This window comes from Tetranychus urticae, chromosome 1 (genome assembly GCF_039701765.1).
Source record: "Tetranychus urticae isolate SD_2017Ah chromosome 1, NJAU_TeUrti_SD_1.0, whole genome shotgun sequence".
NCBI classification, from domain to species: Eukaryota; Metazoa; Arthropoda; class Arachnida; order Trombidiformes; family Tetranychidae; genus Tetranychus; species Tetranychus urticae.
In genome coordinates this window covers 23,443,682-23,462,035 of record NC_142958.1, presented here as the reverse complement: position 1 = coordinate 23,462,035, position 18,354 = coordinate 23,443,682, and the positions used below count along the sequence as shown (strand labels likewise).

General features: G+C 32.0%; 6 protein-coding genes and 1 long non-coding RNA gene across 7 annotated transcripts; 2 read left to right on the top strand and 5 right to left on the bottom strand.

The window, feature by feature from the left end:
- Nucleotides 1-480: 480 nt before the first annotated feature.
- Nucleotides 481-2,447, top strand: LOC107362445 (protein SET). The gene has a single exon (XM_015929524.2). The coding sequence runs from the start codon at nucleotides 876-878 to the stop codon at nucleotides 1,959-1,961; it is 1,086 nt and encodes a 361-aa protein (XP_015785010.1). The 5' UTR covers nucleotides 481-875; the 3' UTR covers nucleotides 1,962-2,447.
- A 510-nt stretch (nucleotides 2,448-2,957) lies between these two features.
- On the bottom strand, nucleotides 2,958-3,949 carry LOC107362636 (ADP-ribosylation factor-like protein 4C). The gene is made up of 2 exons (XM_015929739.2): nucleotides 3,655-3,949; nucleotides 2,958-3,478 (listed from the first exon to the last, which is right to left on the bottom strand). The coding sequence occupies exons 1-2, from the start codon at nucleotides 3,833-3,835 to the stop codon at nucleotides 3,057-3,059; spliced, it is 603 nt and encodes a 200-aa protein (XP_015785225.1). The 5' UTR covers nucleotides 3,836-3,949; the 3' UTR covers nucleotides 2,958-3,056.
- A 333-nt stretch (nucleotides 3,950-4,282) lies between these two features.
- On the bottom strand, nucleotides 4,283-5,971 carry LOC107362635 (metaxin-2). Its single transcript, XM_015929738.3, has 10 exons — nucleotides 5,866-5,971; nucleotides 5,694-5,754; nucleotides 5,591-5,632; nucleotides 5,407-5,523; nucleotides 5,168-5,334; nucleotides 5,038-5,076; nucleotides 4,845-4,970; nucleotides 4,693-4,766; nucleotides 4,489-4,634; nucleotides 4,283-4,412 (listed from the first exon to the last, which is right to left on the bottom strand). Exons 2-10 carry the CDS (start codon nucleotides 5,734-5,736, stop codon nucleotides 4,387-4,389), a joined length of 780 nt encoding a protein of 259 aa, XP_015785224.1. The 5' UTR covers nucleotides 5,737-5,754; nucleotides 5,866-5,971; the 3' UTR covers nucleotides 4,283-4,386.
- Nucleotides 5,972-6,167: 196 nt separating this feature from the next.
- Nucleotides 6,168-8,233, bottom strand: LOC149094796 (DNA cross-link repair 1A protein-like). The gene is made up of 4 exons (XM_089266538.1): nucleotides 7,902-8,233; nucleotides 6,802-7,764; nucleotides 6,602-6,737; nucleotides 6,168-6,536 (listed from the first exon to the last, which is right to left on the bottom strand). Exons 2-4 carry the CDS (start codon nucleotides 7,741-7,743, stop codon nucleotides 6,382-6,384), a joined length of 1,233 nt encoding a protein of 410 aa, XP_089122664.1. The 5' UTR covers nucleotides 7,744-7,764; nucleotides 7,902-8,233; the 3' UTR covers nucleotides 6,168-6,381.
- Nucleotides 8,234-9,184: 951 nt separating this feature from the next.
- LOC107362634 (dehydrogenase/reductase SDR family member 7) lies at nucleotides 9,185-11,905 on the bottom strand. Its single transcript, XM_015929736.3, has 5 exons — nucleotides 11,517-11,905; nucleotides 11,050-11,205; nucleotides 10,862-10,959; nucleotides 10,530-10,772; nucleotides 9,185-9,761 (listed from the first exon to the last, which is right to left on the bottom strand). The coding sequence occupies exons 1-5, from the start codon at nucleotides 11,647-11,649 to the stop codon at nucleotides 9,420-9,422; spliced, it is 972 nt and encodes a 323-aa protein (XP_015785222.1). The 5' UTR covers nucleotides 11,650-11,905; the 3' UTR covers nucleotides 9,185-9,419.
- A 910-nt stretch (nucleotides 11,906-12,815) lies between these two features.
- On the bottom strand, nucleotides 12,816-17,140 carry LOC107362367 (ras-related protein Rap1-like). The gene is made up of 3 exons (XM_015929410.3): nucleotides 16,276-17,140; nucleotides 14,563-14,736; nucleotides 12,816-14,068 (listed from the first exon to the last, which is right to left on the bottom strand). The coding sequence occupies exons 1-3, from the start codon at nucleotides 16,424-16,426 to the stop codon at nucleotides 13,569-13,571; spliced, it is 825 nt and encodes a 274-aa protein (XP_015784896.1). The 5' UTR covers nucleotides 16,427-17,140; the 3' UTR covers nucleotides 12,816-13,568.
- LOC107362371 (uncharacterized) lies at nucleotides 13,618-15,025 on the top strand. The gene is made up of 4 exons (XR_016198072.1): nucleotides 13,618-13,686; nucleotides 13,790-13,957; nucleotides 14,028-14,164; nucleotides 14,299-15,025. It is a non-coding gene; the product is annotated as an uncharacterized LOC107362371 (long non-coding RNA).
- Nucleotides 17,141-18,354: the final 1,214 nt, after the last annotated feature.

Genomic DNA, 18,354 nt, shown 5'->3' with positions numbered 1-18,354 from the left:
TCTGAATACGGACAACACAAGTTTGGTTAAATTCAGGTTGAAATAAGTTGGTGCAAGTGATTTTCAAGCGACTCGGAAGATAAAGTTTTAACAGCTTTTTCCTCAATTCAGACCATTCAATTCAGATTAATAAAGCAGTTCTAGGTGAAGAAAAAGAAAACTTACAATTCTATCATTTTTTAGTTCCTCATTAGTAATAGTTTGTTCAAATATTATTATAATTACAATTATTACCAGAATTTGTGTTTTATTTTTTTAACGCTAGATAGCGTTGGCTAAACATGAACAAAGCAACGCTTTCAAATTGTAAGCACTCCTTATCATACAATCCGATACTTTTTTGTTACTAGATCCATATTTTAATCTTTAAAATTTTAAATTAAAGAATTAATATTATTGATTTAATGAACTATGTTGATATTAATTTATCTTACTGATGATTAAGGTTTGTATTCTGGCATGAAAAATAAACTTAATAACAATAAGCAATCTAATTGATTGAGAGCAAATTATTTTCGGTTACGAAAGGCTGGATCCAAATCCAAACTGTACTCATTTCTGTCTTGTCTTCAAAACCTTATCAGATATCATCTTAACCGGATTCACCCAAAGAATATTACCCTAACATCGCAATTTGCATTTGATTTGTTTAAATTTGGTTTAAATTGGATTTATTCAACGCCGTTTAAGTTTTTTAAATTCAAATCTGTTCTCATCTAGATGTCAGACATATTTTAAACAGTGTTGTTTCATTGTCTTTTGGTGTTAAGTTTTTCCCATTAAGAGCGCGGGACTTTTTTTATTATCCTCCCTCAAAGTGTTATATCATTTATTGATAATCTGATTTTTTATTCTTGCTTAATCTGCTTATTGAAATGGCTACTTCTGTTAAAAACAACGGTGACGAGGTAAGCTCTCAACAACCTGCTAAAAAATTTAAAAAAGATTCTGAGGATGCCGGTATTGCTGGTAAAAATGGTGAAGAGCTGAAAGGCGGTCACGTTGAAGATCAAGTTAAAAGAGATGGAGCCAACCATCAGTCTGAAGCTGCATCTAATGATAAAGACAATAAATCTTCTGGTGATAATGCAAATTCTGCAGCAAAATCAGAGGAAGAACTTCAAAAGGTAATTAAAGAGCTTCAAAAGTGTCAACAAAAAATCAGTTCTTGTGTTATTAAGCAAGCCTTCTCATCGGCACTCGAACAAGAATTTAATGATATCAGAAGACCTTTCATTGAGGAAAGAGACGAACTCATCAAGAAAATTCCTGATTTTTGGGTACAATCTTTCATTAACCATCCAACCTTAACTACTATTCTGGATGAGGAGGATGAAAAATGCTTGCATCATCTGAAAAAAATAGAAGTAGAAGAATTTGATGATGCCAAATCTGGATTTAGAATTAAATTTCACTTTGATGATAATCCATACTTCGAGAATAAAGTTTTGATTAAAGAATTCCATCAAGGTTCAGGTGGTGGTGAACCAGCGCCTACATCTACTCCCATCAACTGGAAGAACACTGAATGGGCAGAAAGGCTTAGAGAGCAAGCCGTAAATCGATCAAAAAATGATAAATCTCGTAAACGTAAGAGCTCTGGACCTTCTCAAACATTCTTTTCTTGGTATCTTCACTATGGTGGCCAAGCTGTAGATGATATTGCTAAAATTTTGAAGGAAGAGATGTGGCTTGATCCTGTTCAATTTTTCCTCATTCACGACCAAGAAGATGAGGAATCTATAGAGGACGAAGAAGACTACGAAGAAGATGAAGAAGATGAATCTGTTGATGATAAATCCATCGATTTGGATTCCGAAGATGACGAAGCAGATGAAGAAGAGGAAGAAGATGGAGAAGGAGATGAAGGTGATGATGATGAAGATGGTAATGAAGAAAGTGCTGAGGAAGGTGAAGGTGAAGGAGTCGCAGACGACGATGACGATGATGATGCAGAATAATTCATTTAATAACAATTCTTGAATCTGTCATAAACTCTCTTACCATCTCGATCAAATCTTCCAGCTTAATGCTTCTTTTTACTTTTTATGGATCAAGAAAATTATCATAAACTGTCCGTGTCAATTTAGAGCATCATATTTTGGCATCATTGTTCCATTTCAATCTGATTAATTCTTAGAGAAATCACTTTCTTGCTTTTAAGATAAAACCAATTTTGCTACCGGTGTTTCTTGGATCAGAAAACGATCAACTTTAACTGTTGAAGTCTTTCTAAAATTGATAAGCATCACTATGAACTCATTACACCAGTTGAAACCAAATTGTTTTCTTCAACTCCCTATGACTCAATCATTAAAATTTCCCTCTCATTTTTCACCCCAGCATACATGTTAATCCATCTCTCAAAATTGGATATACTTTATATTTAGTTTGTTACATTTGAGGTAGCAACTAACTTGCATTAAAGTACATTAATTTTCTTGAAACCGCTCATGAGTTTATTTCTTTATTCTTTATATGAACTTCGTTTACCAAAGTCATACTCGATTTGGCCAAAAGTCTTTCATAAAAAATTAAATAATCGATTACAATGTTAGTTTTTGATTCTCCTGAATAAATTAAACAAAATCTGAACATGAAGCGATCGGAGAATTGCTTAATCAACAGTGATTTGTGATTAAGATTTGAAATAAAATCAGTACTGTCAAATTTTGCGCCCAAATATTATGTAGACAATTTCAGGTAATCGGTTTTATGCGTATTAAAGCAAATCTTTAGATACAATTACAGTAAAATTACATTTCTCACAACATTTGTCAATATTTTTCCAAAGATGCGCCATCTTTTGATGACCATTTTTTCCCTGAAACTCATAAACACGCAAAAAACAGAGATTAAAGAGAGAGAAGATTCAATCGCTACAAGAGATGACGTTTCAATTTCATAAAGTGAGATGAAAAGATTTGAGCAAGAAAATGATAATTCATTTCAAGAGATCGAATATCGAAAAATCGTAACTTTAATGTAATAGTTTTTTGGTTCCCAAGGTGGAATGCATCCAATATAGTAAAAATACATTTAATCATAAGGATGGATTATCTTTTTCTCTTTGACTGTTTGGCAATTCGACGACTTTTTAAAATCATATTATATAGAATTTCAAGTCCATCATTCAATCCTTCCCCAATGACAGCACAGGCTGGTTGAACATGCCATAGTTGGCCAGGGTTAAGACTGTCGAGACCCAATAAGCTGGCAATCTCTTTAGGATCTTTAGCACCAGGTAAATCTTGCTTATTTGCTAATATTAAAAATGGAACACCGGCATTTTCAGGAGACTTCGCTGTCCTTAAAAGTTCCATCTTGGCTTCTTCCATACGTTCTTCATCAACAGAGTCAACAACAAATACAATACCATCAGTACATCTAGTATACGATCTCCAAAGAGGACGTAATTTGTCTTGCCCACCTATATCCCAGAAAACGAAATTTGTGCCTTTCAGCTTACCCGTCTGTCCTGTAATTTGAATATAAGAAAACAGTATTAAACTTTGATATTGATAAAAGTGTTTAAGAAGTGATATGATAAAATCTTGGAGTGATAGTAAGGGTAAAGGTTAAGGAGATGGGAAGGAAAAAGTTGATGATACATATGAAAGTAGGATCGATTAAGGGAATGAAATGATATTATACCTTTGATTTTCTCACAGTTAAATCCTATAGTGGGCACAGTATTAAGATATTGATCAAATTTAAGTCTGTAAAGTGCTGTTGTTTTTCCAGCTGAATCAAGGCCTAACATAACAATATGAATTTGGTGGAAAGGTGAGAGTATATCCAAAATGGAACCTCCTTTCCCAACAGCGGAGCCCATTTAGGTTTATAAATAAATGCAGAGGAAATCATGAAAAAAACAATAACTGTTTAAATAACAGTTATAACATTATAATAAAATAGTTAACAAAAGGTAAACTAATCAACAAATTCAAAATCTACGTTAAGCTTTCTATCAAGCTGACATCTGTGGTGAAATGAAATAACTATTAGACCATTTTTACAGACGACTGTTCCTGCTCTTTCTCAATCGCTAAATTAAAATACAATGTATGAACTGGATTCAGAATTGATTGAACTAATTCCCGAATCTTTTAATTAAAACAATTAAATTCTTTTGAATCGTGCTCTTTTTGGCTGTAAAATGTTACTCTTAATGGGATTTAATTATATAACTGCAGTTGAAGTGATTAGACTTCTAAGGTCAATTCAATCTTGTTAGGTAAGCTAAAAATGTGATAATCAAATAAAGGGTGAAACAGCAAGCGCCGTGAACAATTTAATGCTTTACTTATTATTCTAAATTTAAAACAATAATCAATTTATTAACCATACGCAAAACTATTTAACTATAATTATGATCTGAAGTGGCTAAGTCTCCTTGGTTAATAATAGTCCTAAAAGAGAGAAAGAAAAGTTCAAAAATTAGAATTAAAATTTTTGGAAACAATGTTATCATTAAATAAAACTCACCAGGAAAATATCGAGCTCCTATAAGACCACATAGGTTATATATCGCTTCATTTTCTCTAGTTATAATTGATAATGCGTCATCAGGAAGTGCAGTGGTTTGTATAGCGGTTAGATGACCAAAAATAAGTGCATCAAACTCTGTTGGACTGTAAATCAAGTAAAAAATAATTAGCTGATTCATTTTAGTATCACATCACAAATTACCTGTCTCCAAAGAAATATGGCCCAACCATAAGCTTAGATAGATTTTCGAGTTCGCATTCAACCCTCCTGATTGCCTAAATTACAAAAAAAATACATCAGATTTTCACTTATTGATTGAAAAATGTCTACATTAATTAAGTAAATTAACATACTTCATCATAGTTTGTAATCGGTTCACTACCAGATTTGATTCTCTTTGTAATATTCCTTTTTTTGCTATAATAGAGTATAGAACTTAAAGGCCATGGGTATTTCGAAACGTATCTTGGATATGTATACTGAAAAAGACCAAGCATAAAATGTTAAAAAATATCAATTTGCACAGTTATAAATTTAAAAACTTACTTCTTGGACTATCTTTTCATGGCACCAGATGAAATATAACTATCGAACGAAAAAGAGACATTAGACTGAATAAAAAATACCGATATCAATACAATAAGCTTCAGAAATGAATATTTTCTGCATATATTACCTCAGCATCTGTTAAAACTTGGTGAAAATGGTTCATATAAACTCTAGTATCGCGTTCAATTTCTTCACTTCTCTTCGTAAAGCTTTTGTCATAGGACTTTGCAAAATCAATTATTGCTTCGATTCCAGAAATTAATGTGTTTCCTGTTTTTATGAAAGGTACATCACCTAAAAAATGCGGAAAACAACAATATTAGAGTCAGGACAATTCATTAAAGCGAAGGTATAAAAATTGATTACCTGTGGGCGACATGTATTCTGCATTAGGCCGGTATTCAATCTCAAAAGACAAACCACACATCTTAAGGATGGCTTCAACACTAATACAATTAGCTTTCTCATGTAGAAATAAGTATTCTGTGTAAATAATAATAGAAAATTGATGAGTAACGAAAAAATATCCTCAAAAATCACAATTACAGACCAGGTATGGGATGAAATAGTTTCAAATCAATTGGCCAATTTTCTGGAAAAGAATAAAAGCGATTGTCATTAATATGCACAATTTTTGTTGAAAAAGTTTTTACCTGATTGTTCGTCCATGGGTGCAGAGAATTGGTGATATTCCATTGAACAGAATACAAAAACCTAGACAATCACGAAAAAACGAAAATGAGAATTTCATCATTTAATGAGAACTTCTTTAAAGAGGAGGTTATTGATTGGTTATTGGAGGACAGAACTTATAAATAAACTTACCTTTAACTTTGAATAGGAATGAGAGAAAAATCAAAAATCATCCCAGAAACAAATATAAAGTAAATTGCCTTTAATAATTCAAAATTGAATGTACAAATTAAAGAGAGAAATCTTTTCAAAACATATGTAACTTTGGTAATCATTTGTCGAGTGATGGAGCCACAAACTTGAGTTTGATGTTAAATTCAAATCGGGAAATTACTCGTCGAGTAAAAAACTAATATTTATACAAAAATTAAATCTTTGAATTCATTTTGAAGCTTGACTTTTCGCAATATCCAATTAAAATTTCTACAAAAGTGGAAGTAGTCAAGAAATTTTATTAATTTGAGTTTACAAAAGTTTCTGAAACAACAATATGGTGTCAATATTTATTGAAATGTCAATAAATGAAGAGTATTTAAAACAACTATTTTTGAACTGGGCACAATTTATCCCGAAATCGATGCTGATGACACTCTCAGAATGCTTAACTGTAAATACCGATTTCATAGGTCGTCAGGTTAGGCCCAATCTTCATTTTTCTGATCTCCAATCAGCAAAAATTTTGAACATACTTTCTCTCTTCTTTGGATTCCCTACATTGACGGTTGGTATGATTTGCTTGGGTTTAAAAAATTTGATGAACCGCTCTAGCTCGGAGTAACTCGAATGCTCACTGTACGGAACACCTGTCAAAATGTGTCAAAATACAATGTAAGAATAGATCAAATTAAATAATTTTCAGTTAACTTACCATATATGGTAACATTTTCCTTCACATTTGGTTTTAGTTCACTTAAAGATTTTCCACCTTCTGTCCAGCCAGTAGGCTTGAATGCTAATAATGAGGTATATTTTTCACCATATTGTTTGAGATAATCACGAAGAGCCTTCAAAGGAATCAAAAAGTTTTGATTAGATATTTATAAAAGTAGAACACGGTATAATAATTACCTGGTGATTAATATCTCTCATTGGTAAAACATGAACTTGGGCTTTACTTTTCTCATGAACTAGATATGAGTTGATTTCTGGATCATCTATACATTTAATGAGCCTTAATTTTGCTGATGATACCCAAACATTTGACTTTAAAGAGCTACAAATTATTTTGAACACCTTCTCTTTTCCAATACTATAAGTTCCGCAGACAATCAAGGTTTTCTTGTGTATTTTGAGATGGTTAAGTGTAATGTTTTGAATGGCTTTTAAAGTCTCACTTTGGGCTGGGAATTTATAATTAGGATCACAATAAGTTGTATCAAGGTATATTGAATCGATTGGTTTTTCAATTAGATAAACGTCCTTTTCCATTTCAGGCGAAGCTCTGAAATCTCCGGTATGTAGTATTCTTTTGCCATTTGGCATAATCATCAGAAACATAACTGCACCAGGACAATGAAAGGCATCGACAGCAATCACATTAGAACCGTCAATCATGGTTGGCTGGTGGGGATCAACGATAATAAACTGATTCTCAGCAACTCCAATTTGACTCATCACGAGTTTGGCTGTGATTGAACTGCAAACAATTGTTCCAACAAAAGACTTTCTCAAACCATTGTAATGATCCGAGTGAAAATGAGTGAGAAAATAAAATTGTATTCCAGGTATTAGACCAAAATTAAAGGCATCAACAGCGAATTTGGTTCCGGGTATTTTTTTATAAAAAGGGCACAATCTTGGTCCATTCCGTGTTTCTTCTTTAATGGCAGATTTAACAGGTCCTTGCTTTTTACGCTTAGTAGTGTTTCCATAATCTTCAACAAAATCATCCTCTTCAAATTTACGAAACATTGAACTGTCATCAATAGTAATCACTCCAAGTTCATCTGTTTTCACCTCCAATTTCGGTTTAGCCTTCATGAAAGCCGTAATTTTCAACTGCTTAGCCATGATTGTTAAGTGTTGGCCTGTCTGTAAAATGAGGATTAAAGAAAATAAGAAATTATTATATGTAAATAAGAAATGATAAAGAAAAATCTTAAACAAAGAAACTCAAAAAGTCTAATTATTAAAAGATAAGGAAATAAACAAAAGCAATATTATCTTACCTCTTTGTGGTCGTTAAAATTTTTTCAAATAAAAGATGGATTGTTGATAGCAACACGTGACAAATATGATTAATTTAACAAAATCCCGGTACTGAGAACAGTTTGTTTATAAAGATCTCAAGCATTGAAAGGTAAATGACACTACGGTCAAAGATGACAAACTCATGTGAACTTAAAATAATGATGCAATTTAGCAGGTTAAGCAATTATAACCCATTTCAAGTATCTTTCCAATTTCCATAGAGAGAGCTGGGTGATTAGAATTGACCTGAATTTAATTAGACGTTTAATGAGATGAGTGAAACCCTTTAGACTGAAGCTTGTTGAGCTTTAGGAGTAAACAACTTTGTTTACATACAAAGACCATCCATTTATTTTGAGTCTTGGGCAGCTAAGCGTAAAGAAAAGTTAAGGCGCTAAATTAAAAATTAGGAAAACTTGAGTTTAATATTGAAAATCAAGAAATCAAAAGCAAAACAAAATATCAAGTCTTACGCTTGTTGTCATAGCGGTGGATAATCTTATGAAGATTATTAAATTCTGTATGGTTTCACTCCAGTTTATCACTTAACTTGGATCGTTATTTAATCTATAAGCACAAGATTATTCTATTTCAATTAAATCATGAATATGGCAGTTGATTTATAGTTAAAAGTGAATTATATTTAAAATGAGGAATAAACTAAGGCAAAGAATTTTATGCTCTTGTCAAGAAGACTACAAATCCAAACCAGCTGATTCGCGCTCTAATTTTAACCAAAATACTTACATTTAAAAATTATTAATGCTGGCGCTGATCATGGAAATCTGATTGAAATGTTTTCTCATATGTAGTAGCTCTATAGTCAAAGAATATTAAACCAACTTTTAAAAAAAAATTATAGCTCACATCTGAACACTCTGAAAATGAGGTGGAAACCATTCTTATTTTTCTTTCTTGTGGCAATACTTCTTTCGTTTATTTCACTTCTCTATTCTCTCATTTAGAATCAGTTGCCAAATTAAACGAACTTAAATCTAGTTATCAAAGATCACTTTAAGAAGCAATGCTGGTACTGATCTCATAGATACTCCTTTTTCTGGTGCTGTTGTTCTAACCTCCATGTGTGGTGGTAAAGCCGATTTTGGTGAACAAAGTTTGAAACTCCACTACTTTGCATGGAACGTAGGGTTATCCATTGTGCTGGCACAGATGCTATGACCGTCAATGATCATGGAGACTGAGATTGAGAAAAGATAAATAATATCAAGAAATTGGATCATGATCGGCTAACAAAAGTAACTTTGTGATCTGAAATACTTTTTAGTTTTCAGTGTAAGACTTTATTTTGTAATAGTGGAAATTATCCAGAGTGTGAAATTTATAAAATTTTAATGCATATTGCACTTGAATAGCATGAAAATAGTTTTGCTAAAATTTTATCCATTACTAATTTGCAATAAGTTTGTGCTCATATTTCTACCATTCCTTGAATACTTCTATTATATTTTTGCTATTTTAAGTAGTTCAATTTACAATTAACCGTCTCTTATTTTATGAGCAACTTTAGGATCAAAGAAGATGGAGCTGATAAATTTGAAGACACTCGGAGCATATTGGTTGAAGTATAGAAATAGCAAAGGTGGCTGAATAGACATCCAAGCTTCATCTAATTCATTAACTATTGAAACAGCAATCAACTTTGCACATCTATCAGATGACATTCTTTTCATTTCCTCTGGATGTTTCCGTCCAACAGTTTCACCAATTTGTCCAGTATAAGCATTTTCCAGAACTCTCGATTCAACTGGACCTGGACAGCACATTGTGATTTTAATATTTTTACGAAAAGATTCAACTCGTAAGCATTCAAAATAACCCTGAAAAAAGAAGAGATTTTTGAATATACAGGGTGTAAATGTCAAATACGCGGTTTTGAATCGCTAATAACTTTTTTGTTCTTTGTACCATTTCGTAATTTTTTTCGATTATATGTAGTCAGATAGTGCGAGTTTTGTTCACAATAGTTCGAAAATTTATGTGATTACATTTAGTGCGAGAAATTTCGCCTCAAAGTCAAAAAAGTTGATTTTTGCTTCGGAAATAGTCGAATCCAGAATTTTTTTTTGCCAGGATTCAAGATTGGAAAATTGAAAAATCAGGTAATTCTAATCCTGAAAATATTGAATGATTAAATTTTTCGAGTGAAAATATCATGATAAGAAAAGTAGACCAATCCAAAATAAAATGTCAATGTTCAATGCGCGTTTTGCCTACCTTCAAGATCCGATATTTTTCGAATGCAAAATCATACAACCACAAAGTGGACATCATTCGATAGATAATTTTTTGTTGAATTTTTCAGGCAAAAAATATTCATGAAATTGCGAAAATTTGACTATTTTTGAGGTGATTTGCGGCAGAAATCAACTTTTTAGACTTTGAGGCGAAATTTCTCGCACTGAATGCAATCACATAAATTTTCGAACTACTGTGAACAAAACTCGCACTATTTGGCTACATATAATCGAAAAAAATTACGAAATCGGACAAAGAACAAAAAAGTTATTAGCGATTCAAAACCGCGTATTTGACATTTACACCCTGTATACTGAAAAATCACAAAATGACAGTTTCCAATCACATACATGAAGTGCGTGTTTACTTGCAGTATACGATGCTGAAAATGGCGCCCCAAGTTTACCAGCAACACTAGTTACTACAGCAATCGCTCCCGCGCTATCTGTTTGTTCCCAATGTTTTAAAACCAATCTAGTTAAGTTAACTGGCCCTAGAGTATTGATTTTGTACAATTCTTCATCGACGGACACATCAATCTCATTGAAGGAAGCCCTTTGTGATCTGCCCGCATTATTGACCAACACATCTATCTACAAAGCATTTCGATAATTAAGAGTTCAAAAGTTAAATTATCGAAAACTTTATCCATGTTAACAGACGAAATGTCATTTATACGTACTCTTCCAAATGTTTTTATCGCCTTTTCGACCATCTCAGAATGAACTTTAAAATCTTTCATATCAAAGACCAAAGCCAAAATATCCTTCTCAGGTACACCTTTAAAATATGAATACAAATACCACGTTTAAACATTTAAATGTAGTTAGCATCATAGTTTAGATTCATTTGATGTGAGATCGTAACAACCTTCAGAAATACAATTAAGCCGGACATTATCCAATCGATCTTTAGTGGTAGCAGAGATAATAAGCTTGCAGCCGTTTTTAGCCAGCAAATAAGTAAGAGATTCACCAATACCACTGGATGCTCCTGTAATCCAAACCACTTTTCCTTTCAAACCACCTGTGATATTGATAAAAATAATGAATAGTGAAATTATAATACATTGTACATTGTAATACATTTTGAATGCAATATACGATTTTAGGATTACTGCAACATATGAAAGAAAAAATTATTACTCTCTGTCAATATTAGATTCTGCATGTGTTGTGCTGACATGATAGATTACTAATATTTAATCTACAGATAGTAAAACATACAGCAATTCAATCAAATAATTGCTGCTGTTGTTTGTCACTGTTATTGCAATCAACAAGTTAAAAATAAAACGAGGAAAAGGGAGAAAAATTTAGGTATAAATGGATACTTACTAATGGATTTGCCAAATTTTTCAGCAAAGTAGAGAGTCAGGTCAGAGTCAAGGCTTATAATAAACAAAATTATTAAAGTGATGACAATAACCAAAGATGTCAAAATTAAAAATATAATCAAACTTGGATCCATTATAAAAAAACAAGTGTCCAAACAACAATAATCTGAGGAGAGTTTTGAGATGATCCTTCAATGTTGAAACAAACAAGTCAGCTTTTTTCCTTGCACTTCAATCCAAGCTGGTCAACATGTCGCTGTTGTATCTTCATGGCAAGGGTTGTTATAATTACAGTCGATAATAATTATCTCCTTTCATAGAAAGATAATAAAAAGTCAAACTGAACTAAGAATTAAACAGACTTTGAAACTAAACTCTTAACAAGCTTAAAGAAATCAGCAAAGAATCCATCAACTATTTTGTTTATAAAGCAGCTTCTAACAAGTTCTCCTGTTCTGATTATAGAGACTTACAGTGAGATCTATAGTCAATTTTTTGCATTAAAATAATTTTACAGCAAAAGTAAGATTTATTATAAAAGTTAACATAATTAAGTTTCAATGGTTTAAGCTAATTTTTTGACAAAAAAATATTTTAATGAAAACTTACATCGATCATTACATGAGTTACTGTTACAAAGACCTTGTTTTTAGACCAAAAAGTTCATCAATAAGGACTGATTAAAGGTGCGAAAGTTTGGGTTACCTCAATGGGTTACGGGTGTCTAATAACATGTAAGTTAAAATGTAATGTGTTCGTTTGAAAGTGAAGCACTGTGCATGGTGGGAAAAAGCCGCTTATTTCAATAACACTTAACATGATCAGATAAATCAGTCATCCAATTGAATGACATTATCGTATAGTGAAAAATTTGATTTGAGCGTCAAAAAAATTATGAAAACTTGAAATTAAAAGCTTTGCAAATTTATTAATGTACTTTTTTGAAACAATCAAGATGAAAACATTTTGAGATTTTAGTTTTTTATTGTTTTCACGTATTTTCAATGACCATTTATGATGACAATTCAAAGTGTTGTTGCCAAATTTATTGGAATGGTTTCTTCTTATTACTGTATTATATTGTCATTATCATTGATAGTTGCATTATTGTTACAATCACTCGACAATTACCAGGATCGAGAATCAGGTAAGAAAAATTCGTAGGCAGTTAATGTCGCGGCCAAGTGATTAAACGTTGAAACATTGTGACCATTTGACAGTGAATAATAATCAGCTTTTAAACCATTGTAAATTGCATCAACAAATTAACCATTGACAATTAACTTGACCATCTAAGACATGATTATTTTCAACTTTTATTAACATTAGTAACAAATAACCCAAAATTGGGTTGGGATAAGAAGAGAAAGAAATGAAAAGGAAGAATAAGAATAAGGAATCTGAGCGTTTCTCTATTTTTTCAATCGAAAATATTGATATGTTTTATGTTTAAAACTCTTACTCTGTTAATTTAAAAGTGTTACATTATTAATATTAATCAATGTATTTATATTTAACTATGTTATCGGAATAGATTTGTAATTTCTTGTCTTATTCAACATGTTTTAATAAGGACTACGACAATAGCTTCAGCTCTATTTGATTTTGGCAAGAGAAAAGGTTTTGTTTTTTTTGTGTGTTTTGCGAGGGGAAAAATATTTCAATTATTATCAATGTAACAGATTATGATGACAAAAATAAAAGCAGATTAACTGAAAAGTTAATTACATGATAAATCTAGTGAGACTCTGTGAGTGATTAATTTTATGTAAGTGTTTGTTGTGAATGTTAATCTGGTAAAACAAAATCATCTATGGTTTTCCTTGTGTTGCTTCATTTGTTTTTGTATTAAGTGAATGTTGGATTTTTTCATTTCGCTTTAGTTTGCCAATGGGTTGGAATTGTTGATTATTATTGTTGTATTTAGTTGAAAAATTGCTATTTCATATTATTTTTGAGTCTTCGGTAACAGTTTTTGATAATTAATTCCTTGGTTTCATCTGAATCTGCTGTTGCTATTGTTTGATTTTTGCGCTTCGTTTGTTATTGGCTTTTATGATATGATGCAAGCTGGATCAGGCTTTACTTTTCCACTTTCTTCCAGGGAAAGTTGATGGTGTACATTACTTTTTGGCCTAACAATATCTAAATCGACTCCATCATCATTACAGGTAATTCCATTATTATTATTACTATTTTTATTATTACCATCACCACCTAGTCCACCCCCACCTCCACCATTACCATGCTTAACCGGACTTCCTTCACCTGAAGGTTTTCGTTTCAATTTACTGATATTAGGTAATGACCCAAAGGATCCCAGCCGTCGTATTAGGGTTCGATTTTTTTTCAAATTATTTCCATCCCCTCGAGCTTGAAGTAGAAGCTCATGGAATAGCTTTTTTACATTGGTATTCAGTTTGGCACTAGTCTCAACATAAGGTATATTGTTCATCACTTCACTTCGAGTTGTATCAATCAGATCAGCATCAACTTTACGTTCTTCATCAAGGTCACTCTTATTTCCAACCAGGACAATGGGAACTTCATGTCCTGTCATGAAAAGAGATATCAACATGAATATATAAATATAACTTGGATTATCATAATGGTTAGACATGGTACATTTTTGGATTGCTAGTTTATAAGGTGCGTTTCATGACTCGGTGCTAAATTGGGCCTAATGCAGATTAATTTTTGATTAAGCCTGGCTTTCACCAAATCTGTTTGAAAATTATCTGAAAATTTCTTTGACTTATAAATTTTGTCTTTCCAATCTACAGATAAATCATATTTCATAAGCATTCCTGCAAAACATCAACAATTGATGTTTAAATGTGCAACTTAATGATCCTAGGAAAAATCTGCAAACGAAAAATGCCTTGACTCTTATGTAATATTATGCCAAATGGTCAATAATGGTTGAGAAATAATCAGAGTAACAATTGATGAATATCAATAATAATCCAAAAAGGCAGTAAAAATAAACTGGCGAATGGTGCAACTTGAACTTGCTGGGCAATCGTGTGATTAGGAATAATGTTTACCTCTTATTTTGGTGATGAGCTCGTATAAGTTGATGGTCTCATAGAAAGACTGAAGGCTATCAACGGAAAAAACCAATACAAATGCTCTCCCGGTTTGAATGCTGAGCTGACGCATTGCAGGGAAGCAATGAGTTCCCGCTGTATCCAAAATTTCAACCGTATGACGCATACCATCTTTATGATAACAAATATAAACAAAAATGAAACAATTGAAAGATTAGATAAAGCGCAAAAATTATATCGGCACACTTTTTATTATTTTAAATTAAACGGTTATTTGGATTGGAGTTGACCTAAACCTGAAATATATGACAAACCCATAAAATTTGAAACTGCCTCAGTTAACCTGCATTATAAATACATCAAAATTAAATTTGTCCTGCATCTATTCAAAGTGCTAAGATAAGTATTATGAATCAGTGAAATAAAAAACAAAAGGATAAACAGTGAACAAGCAAAATAATAGATCAAACATGATTTGTTTCTGATAGATTTTATTATACTTCTCGAAGCAGAGCACTGAAACTCTGACTGAGCGGTTCAGAAACATTCTCCTATTCAGCATACAAAAATCTTGACCAGCTCTTGATGAATACTTGCAGAAAACATGATTACATGTGTCTAAAAAATAATTGCATTTGCATATTACAAGTTCCGACCTTGTTCCATTTGCCTAAGTTATTCTTCAAGTGGCTCTAAATTATGTTCCCATTGAATGATTTCCAAAAGCTCAGTCCAGGTTTGACCAAGCTAAGGCAAACATTCTAGCTTGAAATAGACGAGCAAATTATCTAGTCCTTCATATCATCTGAAGTCTTCAATTTATTATTAATAATTTCCTTGTTTCAACTAACAGCTATTCCTCGATTCCTAGAGTAGTCATTTATTTTGTATCGCTTCATTTTATAATTTCCAATTTATAATATATTATTCCAGAGTCTTATTAAAGTTTTATGCTCAAAAAACAAGTCTAAACAGGGTTACTTCTAGACCTTTATTTATGTTAATGCACAATGACCCACTAACAATAGTAATTGAAAGCAACCAACACATGGATCAACCCATACGGTACTTACCTTATTCAGTTTTAAACACGAGATAAATGTAAAACTAGACTTTTTATTAGAGCAACAATTAGTGCAAAGCGCATTGAAATTGTTTAATTTACTTAACCAAGAAGTGAACTTTAATCAAAATTAAAATAATCAAAAAGGATAGGTAAAGGTGAAGCAATACTATCTCTTTCTTTTTCCTCTTTCTTCATGTAAGATATAACAAGAAGTATTATAATATAAAAGAGGAAGGAACCCGGAAATAAAGACAGAGAAATGTAGAAAGGTCGGTTCAAATAGACAGAGTTGATCGAAACAAGGATCGATATTCAGCTAACAGTCTGACCTTGAGAATGTGGGTCAAGCTCTTGACAGTTTCAAGCTTAAAGGGTTTATTAGGCTAAATTTCAATAACTTTTTTGCTCAACAAAACGAGGTTCATGTGAAAAGAAAGGCATATCAGGTCAGGTCAATCCAGGGAAAAACAAAAATCCAAAGAAACAGCAAAAATGTAAACTAATCATTGTATTGTATTACACATTTTGCTGCTTCTTTTTGTACATTTGCTCATTTTATATCAACAGATGTATCAACAATTAGAAATATGATCAGCTTAATTGTGATTAAATGTTTTTGCAATAATATTTAATTGTTGACTTACCTGGAAGTGTTATTGTGTGCGAGTAAAAGTCCTCAACGGTGGGTTTATATGATGATGGAAAAAGTTGTGATACAAATTGGGTTACAAGTGAAGTTTTACCAACTCCACCGGCACCCATAACAACTACTTTGTGCAGTGTAAGTATTTTCATAATTAACTCTAATTATAAATAGATTGACAAAAAATGGCAATAAAATTTGAACGCAAAAAAGGTGTAAATTGTGTAAAATGGAGTTGTGTAAATAACTTGTAAATGTAAACAATCAACACACAAATATACCAAATGGATAAAAATTTGTTACATTTAGACAACTAGTTAAATTTGAGTTTTCGTTGATTTGTATTTTTTATCAATGATTAGTTGATTCACTTTAAATTGCCGTTCCTTGTTGATATGGTTTGGTTGATATAGCAGAGTTGGAAATAGGAAAATAAAAATTGGAAAATGTTGTACTTTTAGTTTTGGGTTGATATGGTTTTAATATTGTTGATTGGGTTAAATTTGATCAAGGTGAATTCAATTCCTTGGGATGTTGCATCCTTACTTGAACTTGTTAACGAACCAAATAAAACTGGTAAAAAGATGAGTGAATGGTAAAAAAAGGGTAACAACCATAGAGAAAGAGAAGATAAAAAGATGACGATGATGATGAGAAACAAGAATAAGATGATGAAGGAATCGGGGTCACCGAATTTGTACTTGGTAAAAGTGATTTGAGTGTGTAGAGTGAGTTAGTTGATAGAGAAATGGATTGAGAACGGTAAATGTCTGAGCACAGAATAGCAGTTCATTTGATATACACACAAGTTCGCAGCTCTTTCTTTCTTCTCTTTCTTTTTACCTTCCTTTTTCCCTCTCTTTTCTTCAACAAACTGGGAGTGAAAATGTTATTCACTCTCAGTTATATTATATTCTTGAAGGCAAAGTCTTCCTCTCTTTAGATCTATCTTTCTTTCTCTCTCTCTTTCTATTCGTCTCTTGCTATCTCCTTTCCAACTCCAGATTTCGAAGTAACTAATAGCAATTTTTCATCCAATTCATCTGACCTCATTTCACTTGCTTTACTTTCTTTTTTTTTCTCATTATCATCATCTCTTCTCATCGTTTCCTCATTTTCCCCTTCTATCTTACTTTCCTTTCTCTCGCCATCTTCTAGGTGTAAATCAACTTTCTTTCAGCATTGTACACTGGCACTCATACACATACTTTTGTTGTATTCTGCCTTTGTATGTCTCATGTTCATTATTCCAATCGGTGAACTTCCCAGATTTTAAGTGTCATTCCAAATTAATTCCACTCTTTAATTGCTTGTCCATTGGTCTATTGGTTGTATATCTCAGGTTCATCAAATCAGTTTTCCTGAAAAGATGACAAATGTTTGAATGGTGAACAGATATATTAGCGTTTGACTTGATTCCTTATACACTTTTCGTTTACCCTGGGAATTTATTTCAGTAGTTTAGCAGATTATTTTCTTTAGATGGAATAAGATGTGGAAATTGAAAATTGTTTACCAAATCTTTTATTTGTATGCAAAGAATCGACCTTTAATTTAAAGTAAATTCATTTAAAAAGTAGTTTTTCGGGTACTAATTTATAAATAGATGTTTAGAAAATTTAGTTTATGAGCTTTTGGTGGACTTGTGACAAAAATTCATCGACGTTCATAGTTTTCAAAAGTTGCGGAGTCATACTCTTGGATGTTTTAGGATCATATTTTACTACTGCAGAAGATTCATCATCTACTTTTTCAATTGTGGTGACCATTGCTACCTCTGGGTTATTTTCACGTCCACGTTTCTTTTTCAATCCAATGGCGTTGTAATTTCTAAATTTATCTAAATTAAATCTTTTACTTCTAAATACTTTTCTTGTTTCACTACCAGAAGGCGATGCAATCATGGCTGATTTTGCTTGGGTGACAACATATGTACAATCATTATTTTCTGGATTTCTGTTGGTCTGGGGGTCAGATTGTGTAGTTGCAGGAGTTGTCGTCTGTGTTTCATTGACGAGAAAATCAAATTTCAATACGGGAGCAACAGGAGTATCTGAAGGGATATTACATGTAGATGATG